Raw genomic sequence first — 14,357 nt, 5'->3', positions numbered from 1 at the left:
TATCTGACAGTAAAAAACCCTTCCATAGAGAAAACAGAGAACCTGTTCAACTGACCATGCTTTGTGGTGGTGGTGGTTAGTGTTTAACGTCCCGTCGACAACGAGGTCATTAGAGATGGAGCGCAAGCTCGGGTTAGGGAAGGATTGGGAAGGAAATTGGCCATGCCCTTTCAAAGAAACCATTCCGGCATTTGCCTGAAACGATTTAGGGAAATCACGGAAAACCTAAATCAGGATGGCCGGAGACGGGATTGAACTGTCATCCTCCCGAATGCGAGTCCAGTGTGCTAACCACTGCGCCACCTCACTCTGACCATGCTTTGTCTGCCAATATTAGAGGCAAAGAATCCAGAAGACCAAGTATAGCATAGAGAGACAGGAGGAGTGTACATTTCTCAAGAACATGAGTTACTGCCTATAAGACTCGAACCACAATGTGGGGGTGGTTCATTACGTAAAAGAAATCTTCAGGTTAATGTGGTATGGCCAATGTGGAGGTGCCACAGAACAGTGCAACAGAAAGAAGTGCGCTATGCAGCATTAATTTCCTTGGTAGAGCAGAGTTTATTAGAGGGGGCAATAGCCCATCATAAGCTGTTCCATCTCCAAGTGAGGAATGGTCTTATTTGCATCCACAAATTTGAACCTAAGTTCGTCAAAACAAATATTGGGTGAGTAAGTGCTTCTCTGGCCACATGTATGATGATTTCATTCTTCAGAATGCCCACATGATGTTGGACCCAGAGAAAGACAAGTGAACAGGCAGTATGATTAAGGTAAGAGAGCTCATGAACAATAGACGTCACACAGCAACAAGAGTAACAACAATAGATAGTTCACCGAGTCCCTCCCAATTAAAATGGGGTTGAGGGAGGCTCAGTTTTTTAAACATAAGTCACTGTTAATGGCTATCGGTTCTGCTGAAGAAACACTACACATTCCCAGCAACAAATGATGTTCCTGATTGGTGAAAGATGTATTCCGCCTTTTTTGATTCTAGAGCCATTGGCATAAATGATGCCGGCACCCTAATACTCGTGGAGAACAGAAAGAAACAGACACTGAAAGATCTCAGGACAACAGACTTTTCTCCTTGAAATAGATCTTTTTCTCCTTGAAATAGATCTGTTCCAATTCATAGTCTGGCTACTAACCAACGGGGCTGTGTGGGGAAAACATTAGGTGGAGTCCCAGCAGAAGGATCTGAGGTGCATTCGAAATGCTAATCACACACTAGAATGAGTGTCAGAAGGTCAGTGCCCTGTTTGCTCCAACACAGCTTTGGCGTGAAATTATGAATGTTCCAGAACTTTTTGAATAGACCTTGTACAACTTTTACAAATGGTAATCACACTGGGGTAGTTTGCACTCCCAAGGTTTCTGCTTCCAATATGGTACAGAGGAGAAGCCACTTACTGGTAACTTCTGTGCGAACCAATGCACAGATCCCTCTAACTGTCTTCAGGGGCCAATATCATTGCTACAGAAACCACAGTAACCACCAAGTGTTGGTGAATGGTTATCAGTGAACCAAGTTTCTTGGAGGGTAATACAGACTGCAGAATAAGAGGAAATTAGTTGCTGCAGTTCCAGCAGATGACAGTAGTATCCCTGATGGTGTACTATTTAAGGCATGAAGCGGCCAGGGGAAACAACCACATTCCAGGACCAATGTGTCACCAGTGCCGGTAGGACAATATCAATGAATATTGGTGTTGGGCTCCGATCTGTGGTTTTCTGGGGGCATGTCCCTGGTAGATTCTGGAGAATAAATTCTTTTACGCATCCCCCCCCCCCCCCCCCCGCCCCGACAGACACACACACACCCACCCACACACACACACACACACACACACACACACACACACAATCTCACTAGGTATCTATCTATACCTCTATCTTTTTAAAGAGTGGCCAAACAAGTCTATGTAGAGGATAGTGCTCAGTACAGTTAACACACAAAGACAGTTGTTCACAAGGATGACCTTTGCAGAGCAATCAACCACAGATACCGCATTTTGGGTCTGTCATACAGTAGGGGTGACGTATAACCAAGTACCCATATCCATACAGTTATTCTTGTGACCTTTTTTGTGTCAGACCAAATGTACACCTTGCAGTTCCAGATTAGCTTGTAGCTTCTTGTCTGTCTTGAGTGTAAGGTCTCTGTAAAAGTTAAGTCCATGTACCGTATTCAAAGTTTTATGCAAGACCACATTCACTCATTTGTCAGCCAACTGTTCACGTGCATAAGAGGCGGCCTTAATAAATAGTGATCCATTGCACATTTTTCCCTATGGGTAAACTTTTCCAAATTTGTTTTTGTGTGTTTCACAACAATAATGGTTTTAGTGCTGTAAAAATATTTCTATCTGTTCTAGTACATACCAAATACGAAGGAAATTGTTTAGCTCGCAGTTGTTTGGCCTGTCCCTCTTCTCATAGGATAGCCAGGTAATGACAGTAGTAGAACTGTACATGTCCTAACTGAAGTACTTATATCTGTCTGCTGAGACGGCCAGATCAAAATGGCCATTGTTTTGGTTCAATCTGATACATCGCATGTGTGCAAATGGCTGCTCTGATGCCATCTACTCTGATCAAGAGCTCTCCCTTTGAATGCCACCCAGCATAGCAAAAGTCATCTGGCGCAGTGGACATTGCTCCGAATCCTGTTGTCCCAGGAAGATGGGCATCTCTTCTTTGGCATCCATGGGAAGCTAGCAGCTCAGGCATTAGAACTCTGATTCCTGTGTTGCCAGAGGACTCTATCAAAAGGGTACATAATGAACCCACCCTGTCCGACTGGCTAATGCACTGGGTGTTTAGTGCATATTTGAGTCTATGAAATTATTGTGCACAGTGAGTCATCAACACCTCTGACAGTAGGCACTAATTACGAAATTATTTCCCAGTCAGCCCACACTACAGAAAAATTTTTTGAAAATGGATATCAACCCCACAATGGAACCTACATTACTTCAGCCAAAAGTAATGTAAAGAAAATGAATGAGAACTTGACAAAAGAAAGGATAACTTAGGTAAATAAATTGTGTCAACATCAAAGGTTGCTAACAAAAGAAAGAAGGAAACATAAGCACAATGAGAGATGGGAGATTGCAGCACAAGAAAGGAAGTAGGTGCTGCAGTAACTTTTAACCCTGTACTCGCCATCCACATACTTTTGAAAGAGCTGTACTCCATCACCTACCCAACCTATGCAAAATCTTTGTCCATTCCCATTCCACCACTGCTCCCAACCCCCTCCCAACCCCTTGTCCCACAGCTCAAGACCCTGCAATAGACCTAGATGCAAGACCTGTCCCATATTTCCTCCCTACAGCCCTGTCACAGGTGTCTCCTATACCACCAAAGACAAGGCCACATGTAAAAGAAGTCATCTGTTCTACCAACTTTGTCACATTCTGTATGGGCATGACCACTAAAAAGCTGTCTGTCCACATGACATATCTGTGGTCAAGACACAGCTGGACTATTCAGCTGATGAGCATATCACACAGCATGAAGGCCGCTTCACAGCCTGTGTCATCTGGATTCTTCCCACCAGACCAGCTTTTTTGAATTTTATATGTGGGAACAGCTTCTGCAGCATATACTTCCTTACCACAACCCTCCTGACCTCAGCTTTCTCTAGTCCCCATCCTCCACCTGCCTATCTCCTCCCCATCTTCCACTGCAACCCCACACACTGTTATTCTGCTGTGGAATTAGGCATGTGTTTTGTTTTGTGTACTTCTGACGAAGGACTCAGTCCAATAGCTACGAATATGCACTCTTTTCTCTGTGTGCCTGTATGCCACTCAAATCTCCTCTCACTGGTGAGCAGCACTCTATCTTTTACATATTGTTGCATGTAGATATATGTATACAAAGTAATAAGAAATTTAAGGACCTTTTCTGTTCTTTTATATTTATTTTGCTAACATTCTACAACTGTTTTCTTTGAATTACTTCCACAGAATCAGCATAAATTTCATGGTCAAGTTATTTGTCCCCTATGTTTTTCTGTATATGAACATCAGATTCAGATTGGACAAAGAAATTGTAGCAGATACTCTTTTCCTAGGCCTTTTATTTTTTGTTTATTCCTAAGTAGAAAACATTCATATACGGATGGTGATGACAACACTTGTACTTACCTGATTACAATGGATTTTTCCTAAGGCAACAAGTACGCCTGACAAAGGCATCTGAGATTCTGGTATATAATCAGAATTCCTTGTCATTTCTTCCATTGCAAAGTCAATCAAATTGGAAACAGTAACTTCATTTATATTTGATAGATGTTCTTGGCATATATTTTCTATCGTTTTCAGCAAGAGACTTAAATGTTGTAATGGTAACTGTGGACAAAGAAAAACAGGTGATAAATTATATAAAATCAACAACAAGGATATTAGTCAAGGTGTGGTATTACAGTTTATGAAGGAAAAGTACTCCACATAATCCATACACACTTATATTTACATAGTCACAGTTCAGTTGACAAGGACAGAACAGGACACAACAGGTAGTTGGCCTTCGCCTCACAGTACAAACCATCCCAGCATTTGCCTGAAGTATTTAGGGGAAACACTTAAAATCTAAATACAATGATCACATGGAGATTGGAGCAACTATGAGTCTGGATAAATAACCGGTCTGTTTAAAACACCACAACTGCATTCATTTTAGCCCTAAATAACAATACTATTTTCCGAATAAATCATTTAATAATGTAAAAAGTTGGTGCAACACTATTCATTACTTTCTTACCACCAGTAACTGCACACTCTACATCCTCATTATCTCATAATTTAATACTCCAAACACTATTAAATGGCATTAGAACCATGATGACAGTGTTACAGTTCCATTCTGTGCAACACAACTTGCCAGTTCCTTGCCTGAAAAATAAAGTCAGCACCCCACATAATCAGTGACATCAAGCACTGAAAGAGGACAAGATGTTAGTGTTATCTGTTGCAAGACTTTGGTGTAAGGTTTTCCAGGACGATGGGGAAAGCATTATCACACAAAAATGAAATGATATAGGTGTTTTAGTATTATTTACTTGTATTACACTTTTACCAACCTTTTCCATATTTTATCTATCGCTCTGAGCGCTATTGGACTTAACATCTGAAGTCATCAGTCCCCTAGAACTTAGAACCACTTAAACCTAACTAACCTAAGGACATCACACATATCCATGCCTGAGGCAGGATTCGAACCTGCTACCATAGCGGTCACGTGATTCCAGACTGAAGCGCCTAGAACCGCTCGGCCACTCCAGCCGGCTATTTTATTTACGTAACATTTCACTATCTTGTATCTACGTCTCTGTATATACACAGCAAGACACTGTAAGGTGAGTGGTGGAGGGTACAATGTACCGCTACAAGTCACATCATTTCTTATTCTACTCACAGGTGAGGGTTACCTGTCTGTCTAGATGGCACGAAATGAGCCCTATTTTTTCTTAACTTCATGGATCTTAAACAAAATGTACGTTGGCAGCAGTGGAATTGTTTTGTAGTTGGCTTTGAACGAAGTTGTCTAAATTTCCTCAATAGTAACAATATTTTGAAAAGAATAGTCGCTACTCACCATATAGCACTGATCCTAAGTTTGCACATGTTGTTGTTGTTGTTGTTGTTGTTGTTGTTGTTGTCTTCAGTCCTGAGACTGGTTTGATGCAGCTCTCCATACTACTCTATCCTGTGCAAGCTGCTTCATCTCCCAGTACGTACTGCAGCCTACATCCTTCTGAATCTGCTTAGTGTATTCATCTCTTGGTCTCCCTCTACAATTTTTACCCTCCACGCTGCTCTCGAATACTAAATTAGTGATCCCTTGATGCCTCAGAACATGTCCTACCAACTGATCCCTTGTTCTAGTCAAGTTGTGCCACAAACTCCTCTTCTCCCCAATTCTATTCAGTACACCCTCATTAGTTGTGTGATCTACCCATCTAATCTTCAGCATTCTTCTGTAGCACCACATTTCGAAAGCTTCTATTCTCTTCTTGCCCAAACTATTTATCGTCAGTGTTTCACTTCCATACATGCCTACACTCCACACAAATACTTTCAGAAATGACTTCCTGACATTTAAATCTATACTCGATGTTAACAAATTTCTCTTCTTCAGAAACTCTTTCCTTGCCATTGCCAGTCTACATTTTATATCCTCTCTACTTCGACCATCATCAGTTATTTTGCTCCCCAAATAGCAAAGTGTCTCATTTCCAAACCTAATTCCCTCAGCGTCACCCGATTTAATTCGACTACATTCCATTATCTTTGTTTTGCTTTTGTTGATGTTTATTTTACATCTTACATCTTTCAAGAGACTGTCCATTCCGTTCAGCTGCTCTTCCAAGTCCTTTGCTGTCTCTGGCAGAATTACAATGTCATCAGCGAACCTTAAAGTTTTTATTTCTTCTCCACGGATTTTAATACCTACTCCAAACTTTTCTTTTGTTTCCTTTACAGCTTGCTCAATATACAGATTGAATAAAACCTGGGATAGACTACAACCCTGTCTTACTCCTGTAGTGGTTAATAAAAAAGAAAAAGAGAAGAAAAGAAAAGGTTGAAAATGGTGGGAAGGAATGGTGAATAAAAAGTGGGTTTTAAAATCGTTAATGACCATGAAAAAAGTGAAAGAATGAAATACAAATCAGACTTCGTATTACAGAAAAGTTATCGGACTTCGCAATTCGGAAAGGCTACTGCTGGGGTGGTCCTTGTGGCGTTTCTGAGCAAAAGTCAAACCAATTTCCACTACAAAAATTATTTGAAAAAAGACAGAGAATAACAAGGGTAGCTAACAGGGGGAAATGGCGTAGATAAGAGTTCATCCTTAACCAGATTAACATGTATTCTTTCGTGCAGTGTCCAGGTCTTCAAAAATCTCCTTCATTTCTGCGTGAAAAGTCTACTCCGAAATCTTGCAATAAGTTTCATTGTCCAGGAATTTCTAATGTATCCAAAACCGTCTTTATATTAAATGCAATTTATTTTAGTTGCTTCTCACCATCCTCCGAATTTAATAACAACTTCCACAATGTCTACACATTAATAAGTTTTTTCGTCTTAATCAGATCACGTCTGCACTAAGCTTCCGCTCTCGAGGGACAAATGAAACGGATAGAAAAAAAGAGAGTTACAATTTTAGTATTTTCTCTGCTGTCGAGCGCTCATACCGCTGCGACGGTATAATCTATGTCTGAGGGAACGGGTGTAGCGCGGCGAAATTCAAAGTCCTGCTACACTTCCTTCCCAACCACTGCTTCCCTTTCATACCCCTCGACTCTAATAACTGCCATCTGGATTCTGTGAAAATTGTAAATAACCTTTCACTCCCTGCATTTTACCCCTGCCAACTTTAGAATTTTTAAAGAGAGTATTCCAGTCAACATTGTCAAAAGCTTTCTCTAAGTCTACAAATGCTAGAAACGTAGGTTTGCCTTTCCTTAATCTTTTTCCTAAGGTAAGTCGTAGGATCAGTATTGCCTCATGTGTTCCAACATTTCTACGGTATCCAAACTGATCTTCCCCGAGGTCGGCTTCTACCAGTTTTTCCATTCATCTATAAAGAATTCACATTAATATTTTGCAGCTGTGACTTATTAAACTGATAGTTCGGTAATTTTCACATCTGTCAACACCTGCTTTCTTTGGGATTGGATTTATTATATTCTTCTTGAAGTCTGAGGGAATTTCGCCTATCTCATACATTTTGCTCACCAGATGGTAGAGTTTTGTCAGGACTGGCTCTCACAAGGCTGTAAGTAGTTCTAATGGAATGTTGTCTACTCCCGGGGCCTTGTTTCGACATAGTTCTTTCAAACTCTTCACGCAGTATCATATCTCCCATTTCATCTTTATCTATATCCTCTTCCATTTCCATAATATTTTCCTCAAGTACCTTGCCCTTGTATAGACCCCGCTATATACTCCTTCCACCTTTCTGCTTTCCATTCTTTGCTTAGAACTGGGTTTCTGAGCTCTTTATATTCATAGAAGTGGTTCTTTTTTCTCCAAAGGTCTCTTTAGTTTTCCTGTACGCAGTGTCTATCTTGAGCCTAGCGAGATAAGCCTCTACATCCTTACATTTGTCCTATAGCCATCCCTGCACTTCCTGTCGATTTCATTTTTGAGACGTTTGTATTCCTTTTTGCCTGCTTCATTTACTGCATTTTCATATTTTCTCCTTTCATCAATTAAATTCAATATTTCTTCTGTCACCCAAGGATTTTTACTAGCCCTCATCTTTTTACCTACTTGATCCTCTGCTGCCTTCACTACTTCATCCCTCAAAGCTACCCATTCTTCTTCTAGTGTATTCCTTTCCCACATTCTTGTCAAATGTTCCCTTATGCTCTCCCTGAAACTCTGTACAACCTCTGGTTTAGTCAGTTTATTCATGTCCCATCTCCTTAAATTCCCACCTTTTTGCAGTTTCTTCAGTTTTAATCTACATCTCATAACCAATGATTGTGGTCAGAGTCCACATCTGCCCCTGGAACTGTCTTAAAATTTAAAACCTGGTTCCTAAATCTGTCTTACCATTATATAATTTATCTGAAACCTGTCAGTATCACAATGCATAACAAAAAGACTGTCACTAAATGAGCTTTTGGCCAATAAGGCCTTTGTTGGAGATAGAAATGTTGAAGTGTGTGTGAATTCCTAAGGGACCAAACTGCTGAGGTCATCAGTCCCTAAACTTACGCACTACTTAAACTAACTTATGCTAAGAACAACACACATTCACCCATGCCCGAGGGAGGACTTGAACCTCTGGCAGGATGGGCTGCGCAATCTGTGACATGGCACCTCAAACCACGCAGCAGATATAATGAACAAACGAATACACATACATGCATACAGACAGACAGACAGACAGACAGACAGACATCCCCCCCCCCCCCCCCCCACACACACCACACACACACACACACAGAAACACACAAAAAGCAACTCACGGCCACAGTCCTGCTGCTGTGTCGCCTCATTGGGTGCCTAATGTTGGAGCTTCCAATAACTAACAAACCCCTACCCCTGCACCTGAGTGCCAGCCCCAACCCTGCTGAAGGAATGGTCACCTGACTGCTCACAAGTCAAATAGGTAAGGCCAGTCTCTACACTGGCCCTCCAACTCTGGCAATACAAACATGTTATCACTTGCCACTCATCATGTTCTGAGGTGTCCCATGCAATATACCAGATTCTCCAACACTGCTACATCCCAAGGCAGCAGTCTGAAGACGACTGACTGTAGCCAAAGACACATTCAGCTTTTCATAAACTGTGGCCAGCTGCTCCTGCATCTGCACACAGTATTCATGCATCCTATCCATCCTAGTATTATTAACTTAAGGACTGGCTATAAAAGCACAGACAGGGACCTAGATATGCAACTTGCTACTCTCCCGATATGCAGCAACGGAGGCCAGTGCCTTACGAGCTGTGTAGCTAGTTGTTCAGAAGAAATGACAACTGTGCTACAGACTGCTGACTCTACAAAACTCACAATTAAACCTCTTAAACAGAAAGACATGCATGAAATTTAAGAAATATATCACCAAGAAAACACAGAAAAAGCTAAACACGTAACTTGTCACTCTGCAGGTTTGTACCGGATGGCACCTGGAGCCTGACGTCTTAACAGGCTTTTTTAACTAGATCTTGAAATACATCCTTTTTTTTCAGTAATTTCTTTAATCTCCTTATGCATTTTACTCTACAGTTGTATTCCTAAGTTGAAAATTCTGTTTTGAGTTTTATGATCATTCTTTCTTAGTAAATTTAGATCTTTACAATAAGCTCTACTAATATTTTTTGTTATTCTTAGGTCTTCTTTCTTTGGCTTGAAAACAGTGTGTATAGTTTGTTCATTTGTTCCTGAGAAAGTAATTCCATATCTAAGAATCAAGTGTACATGTGAACTGTGTGTGATTAAAAGACACTTGCAGTTACACACTGGTGACAGGACTTGATGACCATAAAGTAATAACGAAATTCTGTTTGCAAGCAACTTTGTGCGTTCACACCATGTCAAAACAACCAATACCCATTCCCACCATTTGTTTGTTTGTTATGCAGTCTATAAAGATACAATTTACACGGATCAGCTAGAACATTATGATCACCTACCTAATAGCCAGTATGTTCACCTCTGACACAGAAAACAGTGGTGACGCATCATGGCATGGAAGTGATGAGGCCTCGATAGTTCACTGGAGGGAGTTGGCACCATATCTGCACACACAAGTCACCTAATTCCCAACAATCCTGGGAAGGGGGACGATCAACTCTGACGCCACGCTCAATCACGTCTAAGATATGTTCGATTAGGTTCATATGTGGCAGCACATTGAGTGGAAATCACCACTATGTTCTTCAAACCACTCCATCACACTTCTGGCCTTGTGAAGTGCTGCATTATGTTGGTGATAAATGCCACTGCCTTCAGTAAACATTATCACCATGAAGGGGTGCACATGGTCTGCAATCAGTGTACGTTACTCTTTGGCCATCATGGTGCTTGCACAAGTTTCACAGGACTCATGGATGCCCATGTGAGTGTTCCCCAGAGCATACTTGAGCCACCAACAGGTTGTTTCTAACCCACAGTACAGGCAACAATGAGCTGTTCCCTGGAAGACGACAGATTCACACACTCTCATTGACATGATGAAGAAGGTATTGGGATTTATCAGACCATGCAACACTGTTACTGTGCCAATGTCCAGTGCTGCTGTGGTGGAGTTACATTGCCACATGCATGGGTTTTTGGCTGCCGAGTTCCATGGTTAGAACTGTTTGATGCACTGTGCATTCAGATACACTTTTGCTCTGCCCAGCATTAAAGTCTGATGTTAGTCCATTTATAGTTTGCTGCCTGTTCTGTTTTACCAGATGGCCCAGCCTACGATGTCAAACATCTATAATGAGGGCTGGTCACCCAACCCCATGACATCAGGACATGACTTCACCTCAGTTCCCCCACTTGTTGAAGACACTCACCACAGCACTCCTCAAACACCCAATAAGTCATGAAGTTTCTGAAAAGCTTGGGCCAAGCCTCCGGGTCACCACAGTGTACCCTCTGTCAAACTCTGATAGATCACGCACCTTCCCCATTCTACACACAGACAGCATGCTCACTGATACTACATGCACCGTACGTGTGTGTGACTAGCAGTCATTCCTTGCCATGTGATGCTGCTATCACCTGAATGGGTTTATATCAATAATGTTCTGGCTGACCAACGTATATTCAACAAAACAGCGTTGTTTCCTGAAGATGCCCTAGTAACCCAAAACCTAGTTTGAAATGAACAAAAATCAGTAGAACAGAAACAGTGTACTTAAATATGGAACGGACAGATTGCTACTTACTGTAAAGAAGACACTTCAAGCTGCAGACAGGAACTATTAAAAGACACAAAAGACACTTGCAAAAAGCTTATGGTCACAGCCTTCATCAGTAAAAGACAAAGACACACACACACACACACACACACACACACACACACACACACACACACACGCACACACACACACACACACACACACACACAAAAGCAAACAAACCTCATGCACACAAGACCACCAACTCCAACATCTCAGCCCAAGATGCTGGAGCTGGCAGTCGTGTGTGCGTGAGGTATGCCTGCTTGCTTTTGTGTGTGTGTGTGTGTGTGTGTGTGTGTGTGTGTGTGTGTGTTTTACCGACGAAGGCCGTGGCCAGAAGCTTTCTGTAAGTGTCTTAATTGTGCCTGTCTGCAACTTGACGTGTCTTCTTAATGGTAAGTAGCAATCTGTCTTTTCCTACCCTGCTGATATTCCTACCTGGAGTTTCCATTGTTTGATTTAAATATGGAACTTTTCTACCAACACATAACAGAAGGATCCTTAAACAAAAAACAGTGTCATTTTCCCACTCTTCAACCAAACATTGATGGATTTTTTTTTCCTTCATGTCCAATGTAACCTTATTCCATTTGACCAACTGTAAACATCCTTTAGGGTTTAATTTACTCTCTTCTCACTTTCTCAAAGGTTTTAATACTGTAATCAACAATGAGGGTTTTTTTTCCACATGGCTAACAGTATGATGAAAATAGCTGATCTATACCAGGAACAGTATTGGTCCTAATGCAACATCCTAAGGAAAACTGAAAAGTGTGTAGCCTTATTTGAGATTTGTACTCTACATGGTAGTATGATCAGAGCCAATGATTAACTACAGTTCTTATTCCTAATGATTCTTTTGATTAACAGGTCTAAGAGTATGCCTATGAGACACTACATTTTTGTTAAGAGCACCAAATACCATTTTTTGTGAAGTATCATGTGGCTGATTGTACATGCACCACTTTGGAACATAAACTGTGATTCACCTATAAAGCTGTATTTCATCAAATAATTCATTACTATTTCTTTCATAATCAATTTTACCATTTCTTAAAAATGATAAGAGCAGAGAATGTCTCTTTCTTTAACTTTATGTAGCAGCATGCCCGTTTTGAATACTTGAGAAAGTTACTTCGCGTGAGTGACTCATTTATAATGTTTCTTAAGGAAGCTTGTGTGATGTGTATACATTAATCAGCACACAGATCGGTATTTCATCTAGACTTTCTGACTATTTTTGAATTTTCGTTCAGTTTTACTGACTTCATGTTTTGTGATTAATAATAACAGGATTGTAATTGATGCAGAACTATTACAATATATATACCAAAATTTAGGAATTTTTGTTGCAATATCTCTGCAATAATTAAAAATCACTCATTCACAAATTTAACAGCTGATTTGAACCATTCACTACTGTATCCCTGTCCCTTATCAGTATGTTAAGCTTTGATTTCTCTCTCCCTGTTTCCTATTTAATGGCATCACAGACTGCTTTGCTTTTAATCTCTGTATTGCATGTATTTTTTCCCTCATTAAATGATTTTTTAGCAATCATCATCCTCCTGTAAGTCTTTTTGTACAAGTAGAAGGAACTTACAAACTTTGATTCATTGTGCCTTAGTTCATGGAACTGAGGTAACAAGGTTCCAGAAGGACTTTGTAAGCCCTGCTTTTACCCCTTTTTTTTTGTGAGAGAGATTGTGCCCCACGTGAAGACTTTTCGAAATGCGTTTTCAAAGTTTAGAATAAATAATGTCGATAACATAAAGACTGCAAATTTACATTGGACTAGTAACACAAGGGATTAAACTGTCTTACACCAGGAACACAGAGCTCTATCTAACCGAAAGGAAGAGCAGCAATTACAAATTTTAACTTCAATGCTGCCAGTAGGGTAAAATCCTTCTGTGTGTCAACAAAACACACACAAAAGCTGATTCAAGTATGAAGCAGAAATGATCTGGAGCATTCTTAAACAGAAGATTGATAAAAATGGAGATACAAATGAAATATTGTTACCACAAAGTATTTGCCAGAGAAGTGGCAATGAAACTAATGGTCTCTATTACCTACTATCAATGGTAGCACACACTATACCCTCTATTAAACAATTAAACACAGATCCACAAAAGTTACTTTTGAAAACAATCCACTTATGCCGATAGACAGTTTCAAAAAACTGAGCCCCTAAGAAAAATGACACAAACCAGAGCACTAAAAGGTACTAATTCTTTGGGTATGAAGGTGTTTCTAGTAGGATAATAAAATTTATGACCATTCTTGAATTATTATTGTAATCAGCGCATCACCAAAGTATATTTACTGAAATACATAAATTTGTACCTTCCATACTCATCTACAGAAATGGTTGTGAGAAAGACATCTCTAATAATCCACTCAGTCCTTCCAGTCATTTTAGTTTATGACAAAGCTAAAACACTTTGCTGAGCAAAATCTGTCAACTGCCACTCGCACTGCCATACGTGGTTTCTCAATCAAGTCCTGGAGATATAAACAAAAACTTTTCCTTTTAGTATTTTCCCTGCCTTGCCAAAGTCTCTGACTGTGTGGACCCTAAAAATCAAGTTGAGAAACTAAAATTTTACAGCTGGTTTTCTCAGTCTTCAAATTCCCTCATATACTCACCATCTTGTTGCTTATTTGTGGCCACAAGGTCAAATAAGACAAGGGCCAGTGACATATCTGTTATAATGAGCATGAAAGTTACAACTGTGCTTGCATTGCTCTTGAGGCACATTGAGAATAAAGTGCAGTTTGTTACTCTTAAAAAATTGAAATGACAATGACAGAGGATGTTCTGTCGCTGCTAGCAGATGGAATATATGATCCTACTAAATGTTGCCAGAATAAGCTGTGGTAGTCCCATCTTTGATAGTTTTATAGATACTAGCTGTTTAATTT

The 14,357-nt window shown here is 40.3% G+C and overlaps 1 protein-coding gene across 5 annotated transcripts in view; it reads right to left on the bottom strand.

Moving 5' to 3' along the window:
• Window positions 1–14,357, bottom strand: part of LOC126321992 (maestro heat-like repeat-containing protein family member 1) — a 262,008-nt gene that overhangs the window by 233,333 nt on the left and 14,318 nt on the right. For all 5 annotated transcript variants that reach the window (XR_007558737.1, XM_049994248.1, XM_049994247.1 and 2 more), the window contains one exon: window positions 4,161–4,364. Coding sequence is in view for 4 of the 5 variants with exons in the window: in XM_049994248.1 (XP_049850205.1) it covers window positions 4,161–4,364 (204 nt within the window). In the remaining variant the exon portion in view is untranslated. The remainder of the gene's footprint in view (window positions 1–4,160; window positions 4,365–14,357) is intronic.

This window comes from Schistocerca gregaria, chromosome 2 (assembly GCF_023897955.1).
Source record: "Schistocerca gregaria isolate iqSchGreg1 chromosome 2, iqSchGreg1.2, whole genome shotgun sequence".
Lineage (NCBI taxonomy): Eukaryota > Metazoa > Arthropoda > Insecta > Orthoptera > Acrididae > Schistocerca > Schistocerca gregaria.
This window is presented reverse-complemented; position numbering and strand designations above follow the sequence as displayed.